Below are 12,184 nucleotides of genomic sequence, written 5' to 3'. Positions count from 1 at the left end.
GATCGAACCCAAAAGTTATTTTATTGCATGAGTAACATGAATTTCGGATGAAATACAATTCGGAATTTTGGAATGTATTTGGGCAGTGGATTTGCGTTTGGTGGAAATGTCCGTGAGGTAATAGATTAAGATAGATTGATCATGTATTCACAATCGATTCATGGAAATAATAGCAATCATACCCATACCCTCACCGCTACCTAACCCTAACTCCACTCCTAACACTGACCCTACACCTACCTCACGCTAACCAAACCTCTACCTAACACTAACTCTACCCCTATCCCTACAGTAATGTTATCATTATTATTCCGCTTGTTTACCCAGGAAAGCCTCACCGAGTCTCAAGACTCCCATTTCAAGAGGGTCCTGCCAAGTTTCTTTGCAGTCAGGGGGAGGAGCAATTTTGCTGCTGCTGTGTGTAACTCCCATTGAGTAATTTGCATGGAATATATCAATATTTAGGATGTTTGGAGAAACACAACTTATGTGATTTTAATTTATGGTTAATTACAATGAGTACTCATCGATTTTGCGATTACGAATGTAATAGAGTATATCATATTTGATTATTCGATTAAAATGAATGTGTCACACATTTGCTCTGTGTGTATCAATTAACACCCTGGATACCCATTCAAACAGATGTTCCTTCTCAAGTCTGGATTTATCCAGGTAAAATATTGTAAAACATTTAAAAAATGTGTATACATAGAATTTGACGACCAACATTATTGATAATTGGTTTCTTTTCAATTAAATCGCCACGTAGGCATGTCAACACCTGGCATAGCCAATAAAATCAAGTTGTTATATGGACAAATGTGCCAATTGAATCATTTATTTTTTGTTCCAGAAAAACTGGAGGAATTTTGACAAGCAAGCAGAATATAGTAATAGGTTTTTACCCTTTTTTCTGGCACCAAAACTGACACCTTTATACAAGGGATCATGTTTGCAATAACCACAACACAAGCAGTCAAAATGCAAACAAAAAGAGATAACTCTGATAATGATATGCACTGTACTCTTTGGTTTTATTCGGTAAATTATGAATTTATGAGCTTCAGTGATATTTAGCAATAAAATATGCATTTTACACTACTGACCCGTGGACGTTTTTTGTAATGGCACTTGCCCCAACAGTCTATATGTAGGCTTTCCCGAGGAACATTTGTCATTTCTACAGTTGAAACTCGAGTTATGAGCATTATTACAGAATCTAGAATAAGTAGTTGTTCAGTAATTCAAGAGTATGTCATGATGCAGCATGTTCTTAATGAGTAATATCAGGAAAACAACATTTGACAGAAATTCAATACATTCAACAAATGTATGATCACATGGTTGGCAGGGCAGCACTGCAGTGGTAATAATAAGTGCCTCAGTCAGATGGGCACTTGGAAGCCTAACTCGGGCGTCTTTCTGTGTGAAGTGTTTAGTCAGTGTGAGAGTATGTAGAGTTTGTATGTTCTCCCTCTCTTCTTAAGAGAGTAATTGTGTGAAATGTGTATGTTCTCCCTCTTCTTTAGAGAGTGATTGTGTGAAGTTTGTATGTTCTCCCCCTGCTCTGCATGGTTTCTCCGGGTTTCTCCTATAAAAAAAAACCCCTGCATATACAATGTAACTGGCCAAACATCCCAATTGTAAGCAGGATCATCCTGAAATAGAGTATTCGGACTCAGCGAGGCTTTCCTTGGCAAGTCATTATGATTATCACCACCAGAATGTGCCCAATCTAGTCAGATCACAGAAAGCTAAGCAGGTCTGAGCCTGTGTGGTGGTCACTCTGTAACACGCACACGCTAAACAGTACCTATCATAGCGGGGTCATTGATAACCCTGACCAAGACCCCGCCTGAGGGGTGGAGGCTGTGAAGTGTATGTGTGGGATCCCGCAGAACTCTGCCCCTGGGCAGAAAGCGGGATAAACAAACACAGATCTGTTGGGCTACCTATGGCCAGAACCCCTCCTAAGGGGAGAGGGCTGTGGGAGATCTGTGATCCCTCAGAACCCCGCCCCTCGGTGGGGAATCGTATAAAAGGCGGGCTCCTGAGAGGAGAGCTCAGTTCGCCTCAAGCCGAAGTCAAGGAGCCACCTGGAGACAAGACCCTGGACCCCAAGCCCCGACGTCCTTCTGACGACCGGGGCTCAGTGCGGTGCCAGTGGTCGGGAGGCTAGGACCCTGAGGTTCCCTCAGCCCGACGTCCTTCTCAGGACCGGGTCTGGACGGGCCAGTGGTCAGAGACCCAGCGGTGCCAGCGGTGGGTCAGCCTCCCCTAGGTCCAGCCAGTCGGAGGGCTATAGTGCAGCCAGGACAGTGGCTAGGGTAGATAGCCCGGAGGCTGTACCTCCACAGGTTGTGGGTAGAAGGGACCATTACCCCTTCGTGTTAAGGACCTAGTGAGTGTTGTAAAAGATACAAAATAAACGTGCTGCTTCCTACTACACCTACATAGTGTTTGAATGGTTCACCATCACGCATTGGAGGCGTTGTGGGGTGACCATGTGTGTAATGGAATTTGCTGCACTGCCCTTTATGAACCAAAATTAAAATGTATTAAATAGGTGGCGTTTAGGGAACATCATATAGAGGATATATACATTTCGATTTAAAGCTTTCGTGACTGCAAGGATTCATCTTCTTTGGTTCTTTCGGTAAAGTCACGTAGAATGAGTTATTTTATTTTCTTTTATTCTCATTCTACGTGACTTTACCGAAAGAACCAAAGAAGATATATACATTGTCCATAATAGCGGTTTGTTTAGGTTAGATCGCGTAAATATAAATGTCATTAAACCCACCACAGCCAATTAATAAGGGTTGCCACGTAAACACAACATGCCATTTAGTTACTAGTTGGTCACACTGGTGTGTTGGAGAGTAAACCCACAACATTTACAATTCGAGTACGACGATTCGCCATTAATTACAATCAGTCTCATGAGGCGACAGCCAGAGTTGTGGAGAATTATTCCCGCTTCGGATTAAACAGGGTTGGGGGGGGGTCATTGTGAGCCAATCCGGTGCGAAGACCAGAGGGGTGGTTAATGTCATATACATTACAATACTGTATACAGTATACCTATTATTAGTTGGGTCATTATTTCTTTTCGACTCCCTATGTGCTGTGAAGAACGGCCGTTGCCAGAAACGTCTAAGGCCACCCACTGTTCATTATGGGACGAACGTCTGTTGAGTTTCGATCAAATGAATGAAGGAATGAACGATGCACCTCGTGTGCTGTCAACACGCGTCTTGTGGGGGGTGGGAGGTGCCGCTTTGAGCAGCGCGTGCCACGTGGAATGGGGAGCGCGGTAGTGCAGCGATTCGCGCGCTGCAATTACGAACCTGGCGACCCAAATGTTATTCCCCGCTCACGGCCACCAACACCCAATGATAGCGATTATCTGAACCGATCCTAGGCCTCGACCTAGTTATAGGGGTCGACTCAGCCTCAAATGAGTACCTGGTGCGGTGTGGAGTTAAATATCTCCACTGAGGGAGACAAAGGCAGTCGGGCGTGGTGCTGGCCACCCAATCCCTCGTGTGCCACAGTGCCGGCATTCGTTAGGTGCCGCTCGCTAACAGCACTTGCCCAACAAATGATAAACCAATTTGTTGAGCTATCATGTGGCCAGGTCGCTTCTGAAAAATAATTGAATACCTCGGACTTTGCCCTGGAAGGATGAAGACAGTTTAGTTGTATGTATTTGGGTGATTTGTTTTACCTTTCCTGTACACTATCGTATTATTTTTTTATTGATGGTTAAACATTTTTACCCGTGCCCCTCCTGTACGTCTGTGAAAAGAGATATATGGCTCATCATATTCATCCAGTATAAATACTGTGAAAATTCTGATAGATTCTGATGAGGCCCCGTTCGCTCACTTGCTTTGTGAGGCTACAAGGGGCACCTTTGAATTTGCTTTATTCGCAGTCACGTGCCCTAGGGCGTGGCTTCTGGCCCCGGCTCGCGCGGTGCCTTGTGGGTACACGTTGAGCTTCGGTGACGCGACACCAGAATCGATTAATGGTATTATTAAATATAAGTAATCGATTAAAACGTAACATTATCTGCATTGTTTCCATCGCTTATTGTTATTTCTGAGAGAATGAAGACTTATTCAAAAACAGTAATTTCTATCGTAATGTTTAACGTGGACATTTGTTTAGGTGTCCGCAAACACAATTCACTAACCGCCGCGCGAGGATCGGATAATTTGATTCAATCGTGGTGAATCGATTCCTTTTGGGGTTGGGGAGTCTACGTGGATCCTCCTCCGTCCATGTTGAGAGAGAGAGACGCTGGTGAGACAGGGAGACGCGGCGAGGAGACACGGAGAGACACAGGGAGACGCGGAGAGGAGACACGGAGAGGAGACACGGAGAGACACAGGGAGACGCGGAGAGGAGACACGGAGACGCCTGCGAGACAATGCTGACCAAGTTCGAGACCAAGTCCGCCCGCGTCAAGGGTGAGTGCCGCGACTTTTTTGTATGAGTTGGGCGGGCTTTCGGGGGCCTGTCATGCGAATGTGGACATGTGTTCGTTGCTGACCCCTTTCCCGGATGAGCGCCAGTACGGTTGGGTAGTCTTGGGGGAGGGGCGTGGCTGGTCAGCGCAAGTTGAAGGTGGTGAACGTAGAAGTATAGTACAGCAAATGGATCGCGTTGCACAGTGGTCTATGCATCTGCCAGCCACGTAGCGCCCGACATGGGAACGCGGAATTTCCACCAACTAGCTCGGAGATTTGCGCATGGCTGGGCTCGGTAGTGCTGAACTTTGCCCGCCTCGTATCAGCATCATCAGTCCAAACTAAATCACTATTTTTTAGTTGACCAGGTAAGGCCAACTGAGCGATCGATATAGCTATTTTTCAAAAGCGACCTGGACACAAATGATCGCCCAATTAAGTGCCTTATCACGTGGAAATGTACAGCAGCCAAATACTCTAAACGCGTGATGTTGATTCTAAATATGGAGGGAAAAACCGGAGGACCGGATAAAACTACTTTAAGCGACTACGGGGAGAGAGATATCCAAATATGCAGCAGGCGTCAGGGTCGGAATCGAATCCATGATCTCCTGCATACCAGGCGAGGGAATTCACATCTCGCCACCGCTGCATTCGGTCATCCACTGCTGGATGAAGGCCGCTAAGCCATCCCCACGGGCGTCGCAGTACCAGGATTCATCTCGCGGCTGTGCCATGAGCTCATTTCGTCATTGCTACCTCCGCGGGTAGACGGAGTCTCGGGCGTGCTTCCCTTGACACAGTTGGGAGCACAGGCGGTGCGTCTGCCATCTCGGTCATCTTGGCCAGTTGACCTATAACACCTGGATCTATATACACTCTTTGAAACTTTTTATTTTACCAGGTAAGGCCCACTGAACTCTTTTTCAGAAGGGACCTGGCCGCAAATGATAGCTCAACGACGTGGCTTATCATGTGGAAATTTATAGCAACCATATACTCTAAACGCATGTTTCTAAATGTGGAGGGGAAAACCGGAGGACCCTGAAAAAAATCCATGCGACCACGGGAAGAGAGACACGCAAATTCTAAATACTGTATACAGGCGTCGGGTTGGGATCAAACTCATGGTCTCCTGCATACCAGGCGATGGAGTTAACATCTTGCCACCGCGACCAGTTTCCAGCAGCGAGAGCTTTCCACATCACTTTTGATGACCTCAACGTGTACCTAGCCTGGCACAGAGACTGTGGCTGACGTCATTTCCACCTTGGTGATGAACGGCGACTGTCGCTCCCTTCCTGTTTGGCTGTCGTTACTGTGTTCTCGACTAATATGCCACCTCCCTCTTCTCGCCATGACGCTGTCCTGCCACCCAAAGGTCACTGGCGATACGTCTACTCACAAAACCTAATAAAGCATTTATCAGACAACCTGCAAGGTCTTCGTTCTGGAATTACGTAATTTCAGTAGCATTTGTTTTGAGACAAAACGAAAACACTGCACCTGTTTAGACCTTCAGTGTCTCATCAGCTGTCATGCTTGTTTGAAGTGATGCTAGTGAACTGGTGAACTTATTTTTAAGGACGATTATGGAGTCAAGAGTATAGTGAAATTATTAGAGATAGTGTGTGGAGATGGTCCGACTTACGATATTTCGATCTTACGATGGCGATAGCGATATGACAAAATTGTAAAATATTTGTAATTTCGCGCGGCAGGCAAACGCAGCAGTGTACGAGGTACGATACTGTACTTTATCATCGCCATCCTCTTCCGACAACTAAGTTAATGTAGCCATCAACAACCTAACATCGTTCAAGTATGCAGACGACGGACAGAATTTTGGTGATTACAGTAGAATATGATACGTTACGATATGTTCAATGCATGTATAATGCATAGCTTTAGCGATTTCATTTTAGGGTTACCACGATACGATACATACGTTCAATGCATGTTAAAAGGTTTTTTTTTTATAGCAGATAGGATTGTTTCCTGAAAAAACTTTCTATGAAATTGCAGTTCATATAGGTAGGCTAAGAATTGACGTTGTTTTTTTACTTTAAATTTTACTGTGCAATACCGTATTGTAATTAATAAATATATACAGTATATGGTTTCTACAGTACGGTACTGTAAATTGCTCTGTTTTGCTAAATTATCACCATTCTTTAAGACTCCTGGGTAGGCTAGGCCATTTTCGACTTACGATATTTTCGACTTACGATAGGGTCGTAACGCATCTCCATCGTAAGTCGGGGACTACCTGTATTTGGCTGGGGTTGTTTTGCTTACGGGTGCCGGTGAGAAGTCTGGCATCGGCGGCGGCGTTTTGTATCGTCTGGAGTTTGGTGATTTGGGGGGCAGGCTGTGAGGAAGATTTGTGAAGGTTGGGTGAGGATGTCATGAAGTCATGGGTGAGGGTCTTGGTGGCAGTGGCCTAAGGACATGGTACGTGAATACCGTATTTTCCCGCATATAGCCCGCATACGCATATAACGCACAGACGTATATACCCCGCAAAAATAGCGTTTTGTGTAAAACAAATTTTAGATAGCCCGCAGCTCCATATACCCCGCATGCATTCATATCTTTAACATCGTTACCGCAGCTTAATTCCATCATATTAATACAAAGTTTACATTTGTAATACATTCCACTATCAATTGTTAACATTAAAAAATAACGTGCGCAAAGAAAACAAACTAACCGGAAACGAGTGAACTTAAAACAGTAAATAAGTAACTAAAGTAATTATCCAATAAATAAGTAACACATAACTGGTAGATAAGTAAGTAAGCGTACTGTTAGGCTTACCAGCATTCGACCTCATCATATTACAGCTACTGGACCGGTAGTTACCCCTGTATAGTTTTAGCACTGGTAGATTGCACACTGCGCAGACAATAGCGGCACTGCGGTAACGCCATTGCCTCCTGGCAACAAAGCCATTGGAAGTTTGAAACAAAGCTCGTGGTCACGATTGTATAGTGCTCAGACAATAGCAGCGGCCTAAGGGACTCAGCAATTACGATTCCGCGTCTGGTAGACGCTTGTTAAGGCCCTTCCTATTGTGCAATCCATAGCCTCAGCTGAAACTTTCACACCCCCCTACAGCCACTGAAAATATTACGGTAAACAAAGTGTGCCCACTTCAAACATTGTCGTTTCATTGTACAAACAATTCGAATAATTTAAAACGTGGTAACATGTGCAATTTTAGTGTGAGTGGTTTATTCAGCAGTGCTTTAGTCAAAGGTGAGTGTTGCATAGTGGATAGTCCTACCATGAACAAATTAAACGAGTTATGACATTCACACGTGTAAAATATTTTTTGGATAGCCCGCACCTCCATATACCCCGCAGGGTCTTGTTTTGTTTGTAAAAAGTGGTATACCCCTTGGCTCATATGCGGGAAAATACGGGACAGTACTATATATGTATCTGTGCCAGTCATCTCCGTTAACCCATGGCGCTTGGGTCTGTTCCATGACCTATTAGCGAGCCTTTGACAACTTCACATCGCCTCAAGAGTGCACCTAGCAAGGCGCAAGCGCTGTGCTGACATCACCGCCGCTTGGTGGCGGTGATGTCAGGCTGTTGTATGTGTGTTTTTTTGTGGGCGAGCGGTTGATGAAGTGGTTAATGCTGCACAACGCTAAGAACCTTGCAACCTGAGTGAAGGTCCTGCTCGCAATCACTGTCGGTGGTGGGAAATGTTTGAACTAGTGTGCTATGCCGGCCTTCATGGGTGCTCATGGCACTTGCCGCAAGAGTCCATTAAAGGTCACGGTGGGGTTTCTTTGTCCTTTTTGTGCAGGGCTTTGCTTCCACTCGAAGCGGCCCTGGGTGCTGGCGAGCTTACACAGTGGCGTCATCCAGCTGTGGGACTACCGCATGTGCACGCTCATCGACAAGTACGACGAGCACGATGGTACGCTGCACACTCCAACCGGGCGGGTGCGCGTGTGACAACATGCGTAATGCATGTGGGATGTGTGGTGCACGTGTTCTGTCTGTGGTGTGTGTGTCCCGTTCCCTCTTGTGTTGTATGTGTGTGTTTTTATGTATGTATACCTCATTCCTATGTGTGTGTGTTGTACGTGTGTATTATTCCCGTTTGTGTATTGTATGTGATGTGCATATGTATGTTTTGTATGAGTGGGGAGCAGTGGCGTAGCGGTTAGCGCACTAACCTACGAACCCAGCGACTCGTTCAGTTTCCGCTCACTGTCAACACCAGTGACCATTATTTGAATCGTTCCTGGACCTCCCCTAGGTCGACTCAACCTAAAATGAGTACCTGGTGAGGTGTGTAAAAACATCACCACTGAGAAGACAAAGGCGGTTTGTGTATGTGTTAACTCATGGCACCAGCATCTTTTCCGTAACATGTCAGCAATCCTTCAACACTTCACATGGCCTGAGAGTGCACCTAGCACCTAGCCTGGTGATGTCACCGCCACTTAGTCATTTATGGTTGTTGTTGTGCGTGTGTTGGCATATGTAGATTTGTGTGTCTCATTCCCCTGTGTATGTGTGCATGTGGTGCTGCAAGGATGAGTTGTGGGAGCGGGTTGCTTAGGATATGGGATCCACCTCAGTATCCCGCAATCAGAAATCAACATTTAATTCCATCAAAAAAATAACTTTCAGTGCCTCACCTATCACCATCCTGAAGGGAAAGTGCGGTAATCCGATCTCCGACCCCCAGGAAAAGGTCTGCAGGTTTGCAGGCATTTTTGTGAGGTCTTGGAGGGGAATTCCCTCAGCCCAGACAACATAATCGGGCAAGGTGGGACGACCCTATAAGTAGCCACCCCTTGAATGGTTGGCTGAGGTGCCATCTGTGGAGCAAGTGTGAGGGGCGATCCGAAGTCTGAGACCAGGAAAAGCACCGGGCAGAGACGATCTCCCAATCGAAATGTTGAGGGAGGGTGGCATCTGTTTGCAGGCTGCCCTACATGACATCACAACTGTCTTGACCACAGGATGGGTTCCGCAGGATTGGAAGGATGCCCTGGTGGTAACAACTATAGGGGCATTTCTTTTCTCAGTGTCCCGGGACCGGTCCTGGCAAGGATTATTCAATATCGCCTTGCAGGCACGCCGAGGAGAGGCTTGCAGAACCCCAATGTGGTTTCAGACCAGGGCGGTCCTGCACGGATGCCATATTCTCTATCCGTCTGCTACAACAGAGGTGTAGGGAATTCCAAGAAGACCTACATCTCTGCTTTATTGACCCTGTCAAGGCCTGTGATACCATCAACAGGCCAGGACTGTGAGCAGTTCTTCGTGCTTTAGGAGTGCCTGACTTTGCTCACAATCATTAAGGGACTTCATGATGGTGGGGAGGCCCGGGTTAAGCTACGTCACCAGGAGTCGGAGCCATTCCCTGTTCACTTTTGGGTGCAACATGCATGTCCTCTGGCTCCCACATTATTTAACATTATCTTTGACCACGTAGTTTGAGAAACTGTTCATGGCTGTACGAGAGTAATTTCCATCTGGTACAGATACAACGGGAGGCTGAGCGATGCCCGGGTGCGGTCGAGGGATGGCTGCCTATTGGTCAGCCATGTTTTGTATGCGAATGATCTGGTGATTGCTGCTCACTCAGAGGAGGACTTGGAGATGCTGCTGCTGAATCTGGAATGTGCCACTAAGAGGTGGGGTCTTGCCGTCAGCCCCAACAAAACTAAGCACCTGCCTGGGTATTTTGTGCCACCAAACACTCCATCCCCTCAGCTTCCCATTGGTGATGGAGCAGTTGTGGAGAGTTTCCCATACCTGGGCAGTGTGCTTATCACCAGCTCCGGATTGACAGCAGAGGTCTCACTCCGAATCAGTCAGGCGGCATTATCTTTTAATCGGCTGCGCAATGCTGTGGGGAAGCTACCTGGTCTGTCGCTCCGCATTAAGTTTCGGGTTTTCTTGGCCACAGGCATGCCCTTCCTTCTCTGTGCTTGTGAAGCATGGACCCCTCTAATGGAACATCTGCGCCGGTTAGAAACATTCAGACTGGCATGCTTATGATCCATCCTGGGTTGTGTGAGGAGCTCACAAATCCTTGAAAGACCTGGACACATTCCCATCAGTGAGTTCCTCCGGCAGGCAAGGCTGCATTAGCTGGGTCATGTAGACCCGCATGCCCAGCTGCCGCATGGCCAAGCAACTTCTGTTTGGCCACATAGAGGGGGGCTAAACGGGTACGACGTGGGCTGTAGAAGAGGTGGACTGAGGATTATGGAGCTCAGTCGACTTGTCGACGACTGGTACCAGTGGTGTCAAGATCGGCCTCTATGGAGGAGGCTCATGAAGGATGCTGCTGGGCAGTTAGAGGCAGTCACCCCCCAGCAACAACGGAGGGCAAATGAGCGACGCTCACAAAAACGAGAGGAGCACTGGGTGACTAAAATGTAGCAAGTTGGCCCAGTGGGCGGTACAGCTGGTGCATCTACCGGTCATCTCAGTCAACCAACCCATGGCACCTAGGTCTGTCCCGAGACCTCATTTCAGCGAGCCTTCGACACTTCACATGGCCTCAAAGTGCACCTGGCCTGGCAAAGGTGCCGTTGTGACGTCACCGTCGCTTTGTGGCGAATGGCGGGTATTGGTTATGTGTGTGTGTTTGTATGCGTCTGATTCCTCTGTGTTGTATGTATGCATTGTCTCATTGCTCTATGTGTGTGTGCGTGTGTTGGGGGGTGTGGTGCTGGGGGGAGCAGGTTCGATTCCCGCTCACGGCCAACACCAGTGACGATTATCTGCATCGGTCCTGGGCCCTCCCCTAGGTCGACCTAGCCTGAAATGAGTACCTGGTGCGGTGTGTAAACATCACCACTGGGGAGACAAAGGCGGTCGGGCGTGGTGCTGGCCACCCACCCCCTCGTGTACCGTTCCGGCCTTCATAGGTGCTCGCTAACAGCACTTGCCCCGACAGTCTGTAAATGCTATACGGTGGATCTTTGTCTTGGCTGGCCACCCACCCCCTTGGTATACTGTGCTGACTTTCATAGTTACTACTCGCTCACAGCACTTGGCTCAACAGTCTGTTTAAGGCTATACTTTTGGTGTGAGCAGGTCCTGTTCGGGGTGTGGACTTCCACAAGCAGCAGCCACTGTTCGTGTCGGGAGGAGACGACTACAAGATCAAGGTGCCCAGCGGGGTCACATGCGTGGATTTTTGAGCGGGGCTTCACGCCCATAGACTTATATTTCCCATATATTTACATTGCTCATAGACTAAGATCGCCCATCGAATAACATTATACATAGACTTACATTGCCCATAGAATTAACACTGCACGTGGATTAACAATGTACGTACATAAAAATTACACCTAGACTAAGAGTGCACGTAGACCAACAGGTTCTTGAGTAATATTATGGATGGAGCTAAATGGAAGAAATGCAATGGTTGCCAACTTATTTGGGAAAGGAGACGACAGAGAGATGGGATATCACGCGCGAGTGGCATGGCATATGTGTTTGTTGTGTGCAGGGTAGTGTGTGTGTTCCGATGGAAAACCTGTCACGGCTATGGTGGTGTGTGTGTCTTTCACCAGGTGTGGAACTACAAGCTGCGTCGCTGCCTCTTCACCCTTCTCGGTCACCTAGACTACATTCGAACTACGTTCTTCCACCATGTAAGTGTGTGTGTGCGTGTATGTGTTGTATCGGAGGGTGGTGGCGTAGCG

The 12,184-nt window shown here is 47.2% G+C and overlaps 1 protein-coding gene across 1 annotated transcript in view; it reads left to right on the top strand.

Annotated features, from left to right (window-relative positions):
• The first annotated feature begins 4,168 nt into the window (after positions 1 to 4,168).
• The window catches only part of COPA (coat protein complex I subunit alpha), a 74,015-nt gene continuing 65,999 nt past the window's right edge, over positions 4,169 to 12,184 (top strand). Inside the window, exons 1-4 of the mRNA XM_032977304.2 lie at positions 4,169 to 4,481; positions 8,305 to 8,418; positions 11,568 to 11,641; positions 12,053 to 12,133. Of these exons, the coding sequence (XP_032833195.1) occupies positions 4,442 to 4,481; positions 8,305 to 8,418; positions 11,568 to 11,641; positions 12,053 to 12,133 (309 nt within the window). The 5' untranslated portion in view covers positions 4,169 to 4,441. The remainder of the gene's footprint in view (positions 4,482 to 8,304; positions 8,419 to 11,567; positions 11,642 to 12,052; positions 12,134 to 12,184) is intronic.

Source organism: Petromyzon marinus, chromosome 62 (assembly GCF_048934315.1).
Source record: "Petromyzon marinus isolate PM22_M1 ecotype Great Lakes invasive population chromosome 62, UKy_Petmar_22M1.pri1.0, whole genome shotgun sequence".
Taxonomy (NCBI): Eukaryota; Metazoa; Chordata; class Hyperoartia; order Petromyzontiformes; family Petromyzontidae; genus Petromyzon; species Petromyzon marinus.
This window is presented reverse-complemented; position numbering and strand designations above follow the sequence as displayed.